At 34.4% G+C, this 15,944-nt stretch overlaps 2 protein-coding genes across 2 annotated transcripts; both read left to right on the top strand.

The window, feature by feature from the left end:
- Positions 1-271: 271 nt before the first annotated feature.
- LOC107800160 (uncharacterized) lies at positions 272-8,945 on the top strand. Its single transcript, XM_016623339.1, has 2 exons — positions 272-565; positions 8,419-8,945. Exons 1-2 carry the CDS (start codon positions 325-327, stop codon positions 8,730-8,732), a joined length of 555 nt encoding a protein of 184 aa, XP_016478825.1. The 5' UTR covers positions 272-324; the 3' UTR covers positions 8,733-8,945.
- Positions 8,946-14,018: 5,073 nt separating this feature from the next.
- LOC107800076 (E3 ubiquitin-protein ligase RMA1H1) lies at positions 14,019-15,944 on the top strand. Its single transcript, XM_016623251.2, is given in 3 exon segments — positions 14,019-14,159; positions 15,071-15,753; positions 15,755-15,944. Coding segments are annotated over 2 exon segments (705 nt in total). The 5' UTR covers positions 14,019-14,159; positions 15,071-15,111; the 3' UTR covers positions 15,818-15,944.

Here is a 15,944-nt window from a genome sequence, read left to right as displayed (position 1 = left end):
AATCTTTTTCTTTTTTAAAAAAAATATTCAAAAATGTATTTGTTCATGAAATTTTGCAACTTTGAAATTTTTTACTTTTTTGTCCACTTACAAAACTTCAACATTTTTTCAAGTGAAATGCATGTTTTTAAGTACTATTTTTCAACTTAACTCCAAATATTATTATTTTTTTAAAAAATTATATTTTTTATGTCCAAACACATACTTAGTGGTATAATTTAATATAAATACTTTTTTGTAAGTGTAATAAAGATGTCTTTTTCACATTTCAGAAAACATAGAAATAGTCAACAAACCCACAGTTTCCCTCCTTTGCTCTCGCCAATGTCGACGATTCTCGATTCACTCGCCCTCTCTTCCATTTTTTCCTCTTCTCCTTCTAATATCCGACCAGCCCTCCGCCCCTCGCCGCCGTTGTCCGCCACATGGGACCGCCGTTCCCCTCTCAAATACACCGCTTTTAAATCCTGTACCCCTTTAAAGCAAGTTTCACTTTCGTCTTCTTCAACAAGTTGTTGTCGCTCAAGTAGCGTCTCCGGCGAAGCTTCTGATGTTGCTTTCGATGGTTCGTTCTCATTTTTTCATTTTTTTTACTTCGTTAAGAGCATTATATTTGCATTTAATTTACATTAGATTTGTCAAAAGATAATCCTTTTTCTTTTATTTCAGCTGCAATATTTTACTACTAGTATTTAGATTTTAATTTATCCTGCCACGTAATGTACTAGCTAATTGTTACTCCCTCATTGAGAGTCGACGCGTTTGAGTTTCAGTGTGAATTTGAATATTGATTTCTTAATCTTTTTGAAATAAGGTTTACATATTCAGAAGTTACATGAAAAGTATGATATGAATACATTATGTTGCTTGATTGAGCTTCCACATACTATGGGTAACGTAGGAGACATCTCTATTTTTTCCCCGGGAATCTTTAGAATTCCCACTGCTTAACTTTTAATTCGCTTCTGACCATCAAATGAAATGAGAATAACCCGTCCTCCTCTTTGAAAGAAGGGGCGCTTCCGGTTCATTGATGCCGACGGGGCTTCCTCGCATCATACCGTCGTTTCATCGAAAGATGATTGACACCGATTTGTTAGACTATTGTCACTTTAGCTTGTGAAGCATATTAGTATGGATCTTTACTAAGGAATAGGGAAAGAAAGGTCTTGATTAGATCCTTTTCCTATTTACTTTCACATAAAATAGTGCCCCACCTCATAAATTTGTAATCTTGATATTTGGTTTTACTTTTTAGTAGCTGATTTGGACGTCCAAATTCTTCAGTGGACGAACGAATTCTAAAAACCTAAATAAATGTTTTTCCTTCACTTCACATTCCTATTTTTATGTTCTGAACTTGCTTCTTGGTACAACGGGAGGGGCGAAGAATTCTAGTTCTGCCAAATCTTTAGTACAACTTTGAAATTGGATCTTTAGAACCATGTGTCTAAGAGGGCGAAAAAGTAAGTAATGTAAACAAAGAATCCTTCTTTTTTTTTCGTTGAACCCGCCCAATCAAAAATCCTTGTTTCGATTGAATACAAAATCACCTGCAAGGACATAAGGTCAAGATTGCACAGTCCTACAACAAGCATGTGAAAACTAAGAGTTCGATTCTTTATCATTCAAGAGAGCAGCCAAGTGCACACAAAACAAGAACACTCATCACTATGTGGGAATCTTTATCCAGATTTTGATGGAAACTGGAAAGAGGAAAAACATGTCCCAGTAGCAGTTATGTACCTTATTAAGTAGGAGAGAAATAAAAGTGTTCCAAGAACTTGCACAGTAGCAGTAAGGAGAATTTGTGTGTGTGTGTGTGTGTGGTTTTTTTTTGGGGGGGGGGGGTAATATAGACTGCTAGCTTGCTGCTTTTTTAAGTTGTTTTCTCACTTCCCTTTGGGCCCTTAAGCGAGCTGCATATTCTCGGTGCATCACTTGGCTGCGGGAGCAGATCTACCACGAGGCAAGCGGTCGATTTTCTTTGCTAAGTGTGTATATATAAATAATAAGCAAAACGAAAATACAACAACAAGAAGGCCAGTATTTTCCCACAAGTGGGGTCTGGGGAGGGGGAGATGTACGCAGCCTTACCCCTATCCTAGAAGGACAGAGAGGCCGTTTCTGATAGATACTCGGCTGGAGAACAAATGACAAAAGTTATGGCAACAAGAAGGAACAACAACAAGATGAAAATACTGAAGCCAAGAAAGCAGTTAAACTCTAGGTAATAATAGCAATCTATGAATAAAAGGATATCATACTAACACTAATGCTAGCGAATTGGGAAAGACAAAGAGATACGCTCGACTACCTACTAGCCTTCTACCCTAATCCTCGACCTCCACACCCTCCTATCTAGGGCCATGTTCTCAGTCAACTCTAGTTTCGCCATGTCCCGCCTAATAACCTCGCCCCAAGACTTCTTAGGCCTACCTTTACCCCTCCTGATGCCCACTGAGGTTAACCTCTCGCACCTTCTGACTGGGGCTTCGCTTCTATACTTCTCCTCTTAACATGCCCGAACTATCTCATCCTTGCCTCCCGCATCTTTTCTCCACAGAAGCCACTCTCACCTTATCCTGAATAACTTCATTCCTAATCTTATCCAACCTGGTATGCCCACACATCCACCTTAACATCCGTATCTCAGCTACTTTTATCTTCTGAACATGAGTGTTCTTGACCGGCCAACACTCTGCGTCATACAACATAGTTGGTCTAACTACAACCTTGTAGAACTTACCTTTAAGTCTCAGTGGCACATTTTTATCACACAAGACACCAGAAGCGAGCCTCCACTTCATCCATTCAGCTCCGGTACGGTGCGCGACATCCTTATCAATCTCCCCGTTACCCTGTATTATAGATCCAAGGTACTTGAAATTACCCCTTTTAGGGATAACTTGTGTATCAAACTTCACCTCCATGTCCGCTTTCTGGATAACGTTGTTGAACTTGCACTCCAAGTATTCCGTCTTGGTCCTGCTCAACTTGAAACGCTTAGACTCTAGGGCCTGCCTCCAAACCTCCAGTCTCTCATTAACACCACTTCGCGTCTCGTCAATCAGAACTATGTCATCAGCAAATAACATACACCATGGCACCTCTCCTTGAATGTGTTGCGTCAATGCGTCCAAAACCAAGGAAAATATAAATGGGCTAAGAGCTGATCCCTGGTGCAACCCCATCACAACCGGAAAGTGTTCTCCTCCTACCGTCCTAACCCGAGTCTTAGCTCCATCATACATGTCCTTAGTCACCCTAATATAGGCTGCTGGGACCCCTTTAGCTTCCAAGCATCTCCAAAGCACCTCTCTCGGGACCTTGTCATAAGCTTTTTCTAGGTCAATAAATACCATATGCAAGTCCTTCTTCATCTCCCTATGCCGCCCCACCAATCTCCTCACCAGATGAATAGCTTTCATAGTCGAACGGTCCGGCATGAAACCGAACTGGTTCTCAAGAATGGACACACTGCTCCTCATCCTCACTTCAACCATCCTCTCCAAAACGAAAATCTAAGTATAATTATAAAAATTCAAAACACCACTTGAACAAGATGGCTTGCAGGTTTTCTGGACGAAGCACTTCATACTATCGAGAGGTCAAGGGTTTAAGCAGTAAAACGTTTTTGAGTTGCACTTTTGCATGCACAATCTTAAAACCCTATTTTTTTTTTTTGAGTGAGAATAGAATCAATAAAATTACAAAGAAGGTTGACCATTAAGAGGTAAAAAAACTTTTACCAAGCAATTTTATTAAACAAAACAATCATTAACCCAAGTTTTTAACAATTTTATGGTAGAATCATGCCTTCTTCTTCTTTAGAAAGCAATCGCCAGAATTTGCTCTTCAAAATCTTTGATTCTTCAAAAAGAGGTAATAAATGCTTCATCCTTCTAAAAAGTTATGGCTTTGCTAAACCATTTCTCTTTGACAAACTACTTATTCTCTTTACAATTTGAGATTTTTGGGAATGTAGATGCTATTTTCACGGTAGATTCTCTTAATACTTTTTTCTTTCTTCTTTCTCGTTGGAGTTTCTTGAAAATATTCGTTGTTTTCCTTTGTGCGTTGAATCCTATAAAATTATTTAGGCTTTATCTAAATTGGTATTTGAACTTTTAATTTAGAACGATATATTATCGGGAGAAATTCAAAAATAGCCAGATTTACAAGTGGTCATTCAAAAATAGCCACAGTTTCAAAAGTAATTGAAATTTTGCCACTTTTCATGTAAAGATAAATCTGAACGAAAACACTGTTCAAAATCCGGAAAATACTCCAGCATAATATACTGGAGTTCCAGCATAAGTATACTGGAACTCCAGTATATTATAATGGAGTTCCAGCATAAGTATACTATAACTCTTAGCATAATATACTAGAGTTCCAGTATAATATACCGATCCAGCATAATATGCTGGAAGTTCATACACAGGTGCTCCAATCTCCAGTATATTATGCTAGAACTTTCTGCGTGTTAGAGTTCCAGCATAATATGCTGGAAGTTCATACACAGGTACACCGATCTCCTGTATATTATGTTGGACCTGTCCCTATTGCAGCAAAATAGTGGCTATTTTTCAATGACTTTGCAAACGCTGGCTATTTTTGAATGACCAGTCCAAAAACTGGCTAGCCCGTGCTATTTTTACTATATTATCTTACAACAACTTCTAGAATTCCAAAACTAAGTTGAAAAGATCCAGATTTATCTAACTTGGAATAAAGGGCCTATAAGTCGGAACTACATTGACAAAGTGAGGGAGTTAATTTAAATTCCTTAAAAGCTGATTTTGAAGAAAGATTAGCAATTCGAAAATATCATCCAAATGATCGTGATGCAATAAGAAGAACATATCTTCAAAAAGGTCCTTTCCAACCTTGAAATCACAATTTTCTTCTAAGAAATTTTATGGAAAATTGTGTCGCTTTAATTGTTGGAGTATCGTGTAACAAAAGATACGGCTTTTCACTTCAATTGTTATTTGTTTCAAGATGAATGCATCAATTAAGAGAGGTTTTTACACCAAATAATATTAATTTATCATGTTTAAGTGATAAATTAAGGTAAGAATATGTATTAATTAACTTGTGATTTAGTAATAATTCTTGTTTGAGAGGACATATGTCATGTATTTATTGGGTTGTTATAAACACCCGATGCGAGTAAGTATTTACCTTGGAGATGTATTTTCAAGTATATGATTTACAAGTTGGAACAAGAAGAACAAATTTAATATGCACATTGATGGACCAAACAATATACATAATCAATCAAAAAAGAACTGTGAAGATTTGATGAGACAAACAATCCATTTAAAGTGCACTTGCTAAGCAATTTACATCAACAAAAAACCCAGTGAAATCCCGCAAGTGGGATCAGGGGAGGGTAGTGTGTATGCTGACCTTACTCCTACCTTATGAAGGTAGAGCGGCTGTTTCCGAAAGACCTTCAGCTCAAGAACAGTAAAAATTAAGCAATAGAGAAACAATAGCAATAACAAGGGAATAAGAAAATGGAAGCAAATAATACAACGAGTAATAGCAGAGATCCAGGGATACGAAACTACAAGAATAATACCATCCTACTGATAATAATGACACACCGTATAAGAACAAGGGACTAATAATTTTATATCCCAAAATGATAATTCGTGGTTCAAAAGATATCTTATCATATCAATTATAGCTTCTATACGAGTTCAATATTTGATCTAACTTTTGTTAATCGGATTATTTAGCAATGCACTTTGAATGGATTATTTTTGTCTCATCAAATTTTTATGAACTCTATTTGGTCTAATAATATGCATATCAAATATGTCCTTCTTGTTTCAACTTGTAAACCCTATACTTGAAAATATATCTCAACGGTAAATACTTACTCGCATCGGGTGTTTACACCAACCCAATAAATACATGACCTATGTCTTCTCAAAAAAGAATTTTCACTAAACCATAAGTTAATTAATACATATTCTTACCTTAATTTATCACTTAAACATGATAAATTAGTATTGTTTGATGTAAGAATCTCTCTTAATTGATGCATTCATCTTTAAACAAATAACGATTGAAGTAAACAACCGCATCTTTTGTTACACCATACTCCATACTAATAAACCATCTAAGGATTAACGCGATGCAATTTACCATAAATATTTCTTCGAGGAAAATTTTGTTTTAGAGGTTGGAAAAGACCTTTTTGAAGATATGCGTTTCTTGTTACATCATGATAAGTTGGATGATATTTTTCGAAATACTTGTTTCTCCCCCAACCTTTAAGGAATTTAAATCAACTCCTTCACTTTGTCGATGTTGTTTCGACTCATTGGTCCTTTCTTCGAAGTTATATGATCTTGACATTATGAACTTGGTTTTGAAAGTTGCTTTAAGATAATATTTCTTCATTGAAATTTAAGTTAAATTAAAATTTTAAATATCAATTTAGATAAACTCTAAATAATTTCATAGAATTCAACCCACAAAGGAAAACAATTGATTTTTCAAGAAGTTCCAACCAGAAAGAAGAAAAAAGAACAAATATTAAGAGAACTTACCGTGAAAATAGCATCAAGAAGCAACCAAATACCCAAAATTTCAAATTGTAGATTTTTTTTACTATGGTTTCCGGGCTAGTTTACGCCACCTCGACTAATTTCAGGGGATACCTGTTACCTCTCACCACTAACAGGTATCAGGTAATTCTGTCCACCAACAGTTGGACAGATGGGAATAAACCACTTAATGTTTTTTTCACCTCTGCTAGGATTTGGACATAAGACCTCATGGTTCTCAATCCATTTCATTGACCACTGGGCCACACCCTTAGGCGCTTCAAATTATAGATTTTTCAAAGATTGATTCAGCAAAGCCATAATTTTTCCGGAGGATAAAGCTTTTATTACCTCTTTTGGAAGAATCTGAGGATTTTGAAGAGCAAATTCATGTGAATGCTTGGTAAAGATGAACAAGGCATTCAGTTATGCTAGGAAGTTGTTAAAAGCTTGGGGCATCGATTGCTATGTTTACTAAAATTGCTTGGTAAAATCTTTTATTACCTCTTTACTTGGTCTTTGCTTTTGTGTCTAAAGTTGACACTCCCTCTGAAATGAGAAGTTAATAGCTCCTCTCTGAAGATGTATTAAGGCCTACCGTTTGTTTGTTCAGGATATTTTTTAGTTGTTAAAGCGAAGTGCTGTTATATAGAACATATATTATAACATAGTATGAAAAATTGGTTCCAAAGAAAACCGTTCAGTGAAGTGTTGTTATAGAAGATGGTTGTTATAGAGAAGTTCGATTGTATAGCACTCCCCTTCTGCTTCTACTCTTATCTTCTAACCCCAAAATTGAAATGGTATCATCAAGGTGCTTTCTGCTGCAGTATTCGTCTCAAATCTATAGGAAGGTGATTTTCTCTGTATGAAGTTGGCCTAATATCTCATTCTCCATTCCTCTTCCCTCCCTTTTTGCTCCTCCTCTTGGTTTTGTTTTGTTATCGTATTAATATCATCCATATAAGAAATTGGTGTACTGATCTGTTATTCCCTGCAGCTAAATGATTGTACAGCTACTAGGAGCTAACTGATGCAAAAGGTGATTGGTAGTGTTAAAACCTGTTTGTATTATCTACTGTCTACTATATATACGTTTCTGTCTCAAGATGTACATGACATAAATGGAACCTTTTTCCTATGGTGTAGTGGCTTCTTAAGCTTGCAATATCTCTCTATTGGAGAGGCAATGACATAGCTATTTTCCATGTGCTGCTGTAGAGGAGTAAGTATGCTGGTAAAAATAATAGAACTCTAAAGCCTTGGCCATAGATTGTATTATGAGGTTTTCGTCTTGGGAAATCAGTGGCAACTGTTGACTATCTTTGTGCAAGGTCAGGTCAAAGTGAATTGATATCTTCTACAACTATTACGAATTTGTAAGGAGAAAATTCTTTTCGTTTTTTCGTTGTTAGCAAATAACATTTTTTCACAAGCCACAAAGTAAAAGAATGACTGATTTAGTGTCTGTAATACAAGAAAAAAGTTTGGCCAGCTTGCCTACTTTGTTTATCTATTGATTTAGAGAAACTGTAGCCTGTGAAAATGCTTATTTAGTCGGTATTCTCTTATAATATAGGAGCAGATAATAAGTATTCTTTGGCATTATACTTGCTAAAAGAAAGTTATTTTTGTTGTTATTATTATTCTTTATTTTGCTAGGTTTAGGAGCTAAGGATGTGTTAGTCTCCACCAAGTAATAATTCCTTGAGCATTCGAAATGCCTGACAATTTATAGATAAGAGATTTCAAGTGTGGTTTCCATTAGTTGTGAGAGGGATTCATAGATAGTCGAAAGTGTTTTGCCTAATCTTGTTTTGTGTTTTAATTTCTTGTGTTTTTCTTTCAGTTCCTTTTGTGACAGAGGAAACATGGGAATCACTTGTTCTCAACTCTACTGAACCCGTGGTGGTTGAGTTTTGGGCTCCCTGGTGTGGACCATGTCGCATGTTCCATCCAGTGATTAGCGATCTGGCCAAGCAATATGCAGGGAGGGTTAGCTGCTTCAAATTGAACACTGACGACAGTCCTCCTGTAGCGACCAGATATGGAATCCGGAGCATCCCAACGATAATGATCTTTGTCGATGGAGAGAAGAAAGATGCAATAATAGGAGCTGTACCCAAAACCAGTCTAACTGCCAGCATAGACAAATACTTGTAAAAGCTGTTAAATGGTAAGCCCAAAGCTATACTTGGTTTTGTTGTCATAGTGATCCCAGATTTTCCATTCCTGGTTATAATATCGGTAAAAACTTACTCACCCGCACCTGGTGTTTAGCCCAAGCAAATGAATGCATGTTACGCTCTTGATGCTGATGGTCCTGTACTAGATTTGTGCCAATTAAATGAAATTCCATTTTTTTGCCTCTGGCCCCATCTTTGCATCATCTCACAAAAGAAAAACTCCAAAATATATATGTAAAAGAACCAATTAGTTGAGGAATTGGTTTGCTCTTTGGGAAACCAACTATAGAACCTAAATGGAGATGGAGACGGCGAGTGATTCATCTTGAGCTTCGACCAGTCAACAGTCAAACCCATATCCCATTCTTCCCCATCTTATACATCATGAGTGTAAAGAGTATTTAGTTCGACATAGATATTGTGACTTAAGGGTGTACATATGTCAGGTTGGTTCGAGTTTTTCACTTACCAAACCGCTAGCCGTGTTTTTTTCTTGGTTTGACTCAAATTGCCCGTTTAGTGTTGTTTGTTGGTTTTCTTTGAACACTCCTACCATTACTGTAGGACCTCTCATAAAGTATCCTATGAATCCATCATAGAGTAATATAGTCTCCTGTCCGATGTTAACCGTATGGCTTCATTTGGAAATTAGTAGTTGGTAAATTTAGCTATCGTTAATTCACCAGTTCAATCAATTTAAAATGTTCTGCAACAATATTTATTGTAATTTGGCAATCATTTATACAAAGACATACTCCCTCCGTTCACTTTTACTTGTCCATTATACTAAAACTATATTTTCACTTTTACTTGCCCATTATACTAAATTAAGAGAAAGACAATCTTTTTTTTCTCACTGTTTTACCCTTATTATTAACTGCATATTCCCCAAACCATTTTTCAAAACTTTTGGAAATCCTATCACTAATATGGGTAAAATTATAAAATATATACTTCATTATTTTTTGTTAAAGGAAATACAAAATTAAAAGTGGACAACTAAAAGTGAACGGATGGAGTAGTAAATCGACATTTATTCCAGAGCGGAACTAGATAGGGGGAATGCCTTACTTTGAAAATTACACTACATAAATAGCGTAAAGATAAATGTATATGTATATACTTTCATTTTAACATTTTTTCTAATTCCAATGTATAAGTTTCTGATTTGGCCACTGCCTAGGACTCTTTACTTGGTCCAACTTGCTGCTGTAGATATAATTCACTTGGAACGTTTGAATTTCTACTATTAAGGAGTGGGATAATTATAAAATAAGGGTGGAAAACAATGCCGAAAATCATTTCTCAATGTATTCCTGTGTTTCGTACCACATGCTGACTGGTGCAGGCTTTCATTATAGACAAAAGGGCAAAAAGAAAAAGAACTAAGGATAATTTGTATATTGCATCTCGAATGTCACATTTCGATTCGTCAAAACATAAAGTGTTTGCAGGGTATTCAATAATGGACAAATGACAAATTACGTCTGGCTATTAAGGAGGCTTTCATAATGTCTGACGAGCTCAGAAATTCACACTATTCTTTGTTAGACTTGTCTTCTCTTTCTAGATCATTCTAGGACTCACAAACCATATGTCCACATGCTGTCATTTTCAAAGTCAACAAACCCGGTATAATTCCTCAAGTTTGGGTCTGGGAGACAGTGTGTAAGTAGATCTCGCCCCTATCTTGAAGATAAAGACATTATTTTAAATAGATCAACGGCGCAAGAAAAGAGTAAAAGAATATAAATGTGATTCAGTATTTATATGTAGTAAACTTCACATATATATATATATATATATATATATATATATATATATATATATACTATGAGTAGTGATAAATAGTACTCCTATTAAGTTTTAATAATTGAACTTAACACGAAATATCAAGATACTGATTTTGCATACACATTATACAATATTTATCTCTCTGAAAATAAGAGAAGAGGCGGCGGCCGCTCGTTGAGCTGCCAACAGTTTGAAGCCCCTTGGTTGTTTACCTCTGACTTCTGGGTGGGTTTGCCACGAGAAATATTACTTCAAAAAAATGTCAGAAGAATCTTGTAAATTGAATTGTATTTTTTCTCCTAAGACTCTTGACTGAAAATGACTATTAACTTAGGACTCCTCATGTAAAATGCAACACTAAGCAAAATTTAAAGTACTACTCCCTCCGTACTAATTTATGCGATACAACTTTGACCGAAGAGTTTAAAAAAGAATTTTTTAAAAATACTACGTATTTATAAGGGAAAATTTCACATAAAAATAACTGTCTCTCTACTTTTCAATTTTATAGCCCATATTTCAATTTACAACCAACTAGCCCAAAAATAATAGGTTAGGATTCAACATCCAATTCCAATAGGTTATCAAAATTACTATTTAATTTTTAAAAAAGAATATTGTTCAAACTTTTATGTTAATTTTCGAATCAGTAACTGTGACTCAAATATTAGTTCAACAAACTAAATTCATTTGGGTGGTGAAAATTAGAATTTTAACAAGCTTAAATATGTGAGTTTACATTCCGAATTTGATTTTGTGAGAAATTTGGAGTGAGTGTTATTTAGACTTGTTAGAAATAGTATAAGGAGGTTGTATATAAAATTTGAAGTCATTTAATAGAGATTTGGACAGGTTTTGGACAAGAATTACAACTGAAAATCGTGGAAGAAGTTCGTCTACAGACGCTTGTATAAAGGTGTACAATAATGTATAAGATGTGTTTATACACTCATATACACTATTATACAAGATTATACAAAATTATATAAAAAATTGACTTCGTCTTCTTCCCTGCGTCTTTTCTGAAATTTAACTCAAATCTTGCTCAAATCTACTCCAAATCATTTCAAATTTAAATTTTGAACTCTTCTTGATATTTTTAATCAATTGGAACACTACACAATACAAACAACTAACAAGCTGAAAAAGTCATATTTTCGAAAGCAAAGCTTTTGATGGCCTTCAATGGTGGACTTCTACTCTTTAATTTTTTTACATTGCAACCAGTTGACATAGGGGGAGAAGCAGTAATGCGGACGGCCCCTTAAAGCATATGTAAAAGATGTGAGAAGAAGAGAGAGTGAAAACAATGGTTGTGAGAACACAGATTTAACTCTATAGCTTTTAAAAGCAATGGTTATAAGAACACAGATTTTGAATTTGGAAGAGCTACTGTTTTCAAAATATGTGCAATATGGGCTAAGTCGGATAAAATTTAAAAACATGAGCCATTTTTTGTTATGGTGTGAAATCATATGTATTTTCTTGTAATTCTTTCTATTTATAATCGTCTCATTAAGTATAAAATTAAAAAAAAAATTATTTTTGATTATTAAAAAGGAGAATCGCCATATCATTGGGACAGAAAGAGTACATACTATATTAGACTATTAATATATTATATTACAAATCATTTTAGAAAGCCAAAGGCTTTTTAGAGGTCAATTGGTTTGCACCAACACCTACTACGAGTAGTTGGTGCTTTCTTGGGATTAAACTTTTCTTTCCCATAAATTAGAAGGAACAAACAAAAATATCTAGGAAAACGAAAGAACAGCAGAATATATTACAAGTTTCTTTATCCACTACTTCCTCCGGTCTACTTTAACTGATTTTTTCACCTTTTTTGTAGTTCACAATATTTAATTTTTTCAGATATAAAAAAGAAATTATTTTCTTTTTTTCAAAGATGTCTTTTGAATAAAGAGCCTAAAAGTAATTTGTTATATTTCTAATGAGCAAATTAAGGTTAATATGATCAATTTCATTATTAACTAATGCTAAAAGCTGAATTTCTTAATATGTGTGAAAAGAATAAAAAAATTACTTAAAGTGGACCGGAGGGAGTATTGATTTGGCACACCTATTAAAAAATAATAAATAACATGATACTTTTACTATATTACCCACATTTATTATATGTTGAAAAATAACAAGTATTCCCTTCTGTCTACTTTAATTGATTTTTTGGCTGTTTTCGCACATATTAAGGAATCCACCTTTTAGTATTAATTAACATAAAAATTGACCATATTAACCTTATTAACTTGTTCATTGGAAATGCAACAAATACTCCTAGTTTATTTACTCTAAGGCAACTTTAATTAGAAAAAAGAAGTTACTTGCTATATTAAAAAATCAAATATTATGGACCACAAAAATATATATCAAAAAATCAATTAAAGTAGACTAGAGGGAGTAGTATTTAATAAGAAAGGTAAAGTAGGTATAAAACGGTAAATTATTCGACTTTCGAAACTAAATAAATAAAAATAAACATTTATTTTAGTTTAGTGAACAAGTAAACTTGCATGGAGATGTAGTTTCCGAAAAGAGATATTTTAGCACACAATTTGGAAGTTGCAATTTGACTCGAGGTATTATTTAATTGCAAGAACGCGTAAAGTACTAATTGCAGTATTGATTACAAGTATAAAGCAGATAATGACTTGCTTATTATTTTAATTAATAGCATTATTATATATAGAGCTAGAGGATGGTGTACTCAGGATTAAGAAACTGCCAATAGGTCTGCAAGTGTGAAAAGAAAACGAAAGGATGGGGTCCATCAACAGCAAAAGGTAATGAATAAATAAAAACCTAAAAGAATAAAAAAAATTGGGTGAAAAAGACCGATAAATTGACTTAATATTATCTAATAATTATCAGGAGGAATAATACTTGTGAAAACAGTCAAAAAATTAATTATAGTGGATCAGAGAGAGTAACTTATTGCAACATCTTTAAATATAAAAAGATGTGTTTTTTTTAACAAACTAAAAATTACATTATTTTATGAGAAAAATGTTATTCAATAAACCAAAAAGAGTTTAATTTATACACTCCCTTTACCTTGAATTGAGTATTTAGTTATTATTTGAATGTAAATAAAGACAGGAATAAATCTGAAAAATGAAAAAGTAGGGAAAAAGTTTAGTACTTTTTTCCATTTATAAGAAAATTCAATAAATACTAAACTAAAGGTATTTGTTAAAAGCCAAAAAGAGCAACAGAAAGTGGAAAAATCCAAATAAAAAGAAAAAAGAGTAATCCTCATCCTCCGTCAGCGCCACGTCAATAGGCGAAGGCCAAAAAACCCGGCCCTATTGAGATATTATCCAGAAGAAGTTGACAAGTAAAATGAGTACTAAAATAGGTACGAAGATTTTATATTACTCCACGCGCTAATAAATTTCCTATACATACAGTTCCACTTGTATCTATAGGCGCGTCTTTGTAAAGCACATTATAAATATAGAGCCAAACCCAAAACCCCTTCATTCTATCTTCACTACTTGCTTTCTCCATCTAAAAACCTCCATTTTTTTTAGCTTTAACTCAGTCAGCATAATAATACAAAGGACAATATTCTTGATATAAATATATTCAGGTATTTATTTTCTTTCCTTCTTTATGTCTATTTTTTCATTTATATTTGATTGATAAGGTTACAGCTTTTTGTGGTTTGGATTTGTTGTGTGGCAAACTTTTTTTTTCTTTTTATCTAGAAAAAAGATTCAAGAGTTTTAATTTAATTTGGATAGAAATTAGGCCAGTGGTTTACAAAATAATAATATCTGAACGCTACTTTAAGTTTTAGCTGGGAAAGATTTGGATATATCTATTGCATTTACAGCTCTGGATTTGACCTGGTAGAGTTATGTCTTATGACCTTATTAATCCCCAAAAATTGCCTGGAAAAATAGATTTTTCTTTGCTTTGGTTGGGATTGGGGGGGGGAGGAGAGAAGGTAGATAGGAAGATATAAACTTAAATTAGTTGAAATTTGAAGATAGAGATGAAAAATGATTGTTGAAAGTTGAAATTGTGTTTGGACATGAAAGGAATTTGAAGTTTTGTGGGTAGAAAACTTCAAAAACTACTCTAGAGTTGTTTTTGGGATTTTAAGATTTTATTTTCAAAATCTGTCAAAAAAAATGGTTACAATCTATAAACAAACAGACATTTAAAAACAAAATTTGAAGAAAAGCTCCTGAATTTTATGGCCAAAATGGAGCTTAAGTAATATAAATTGCAAAGTTTACTTCTTTCATAGAGATCTTTATACTCTTACTAGTAAATCAAACATCATACTTGGACCTTTGCCTTACTCCTTTGAATATTTTGAGAACCAACCTTTAGAAGGACAAAGTGAAATATTTACTTTTATGTTTCAGTGTCAGTGTTTGCAAATCTCCATATTAGTTATGTCTAAATAATTTCCACATATTTTTGTTTGTTCTGGCTGTATCGAGATCCTGAAATTCTAATCCTTTTCTCTCTCGGAATATGTTTCTACAGGCGCTAATAGCAATCAATAACATTACATCGAAAAGCAGGATATGGCCCTAGATCTTCATTTCCAAGAGCAAATAACAGAGACAACTTTTGACGAGCGTAGTACTCCCTTAGAGAAGTGGAAGACGACGTGTGATGATGACCTCGAAGACAATCGCTCTGGTGGTTTTGATTGTAATATATGCCTGGATTGTGTGCATGATCCCGTTGTTACATTTTGTGGTCACCTCTATTGCTGGCCTTGCATTTACAAGTGGATTCAATTCCAGAGCATCCCTTCAGAAAATTCGGATCACCAACAGCCTCAATGCCCTGTTTGCAAGGCTGAAGTTTCACAAAAAACCTTGATTCCACTCTATGGCCGCGACCAAGCTACAAAACCATCTGAAGACGACGTTCAAAGTAAAGGTATGGTCATACCACAAAGGCCTCCAAGTCTAAGATGGGGGGGTCACACACTGATGTCAACTACCGATTCACATCCATTCCAGCAACTTCACCATCGAAGCCAGCAGTCTCAAACACATCAGTCTTATCCTGCCATCCCTGATGGCACGACAATGAACGTTGTACATCCCATGATTGAGGAAATGGTTTATGCACGAGTATTTGCAAATGCTTCACCAACGTTGTATTCATATCCAAACTCATATCACCAAGCAGGGAGCAGTAGTTTGAGAATGAGACGGCAACTATTACTTGCTGATAAATCACTTGGCAGAGTGTATTTTTTCTTCTTCTGTTGCGTAGTGGCATGTCTCCTCTTGTTTTGACCACTTTTTCCTCTACATTTGTATACATTTAGAAATATGAATACAATAGTAGAAGATGAATATACGAGCTTGGCTCAATGTTACATGCCAAGGAAGTTTTTCCA

The sequence above is a fragment of the Nicotiana tabacum genome, chromosome 1 (genome assembly GCF_000715075.1).
Source record: "Nicotiana tabacum cultivar K326 chromosome 1, ASM71507v2, whole genome shotgun sequence".
In the NCBI taxonomy this organism is placed as follows: domain Eukaryota; kingdom Viridiplantae; phylum Streptophyta; class Magnoliopsida; order Solanales; family Solanaceae; genus Nicotiana; species Nicotiana tabacum.
Note: the sequence above shows the minus strand (reverse complement) of the source record. Positions and strands in the feature narration are given on the sequence as shown.

Coding starts and splice junctions, on each gene's coding strand:
- LOC107800160 (XM_016623339.1), top strand. CDS start 325: ATGTCGACGATTCTCGATTCACTCGCCCTCTCTTCCATTTTTTCCTCT. Junction 566..8,418: donor TTCTGATGTTGCTTTCGATG/GTTCGTTCTCAT, acceptor TTTTTCTTTCAG/TTCCTTTTGTGACAGAGGAA.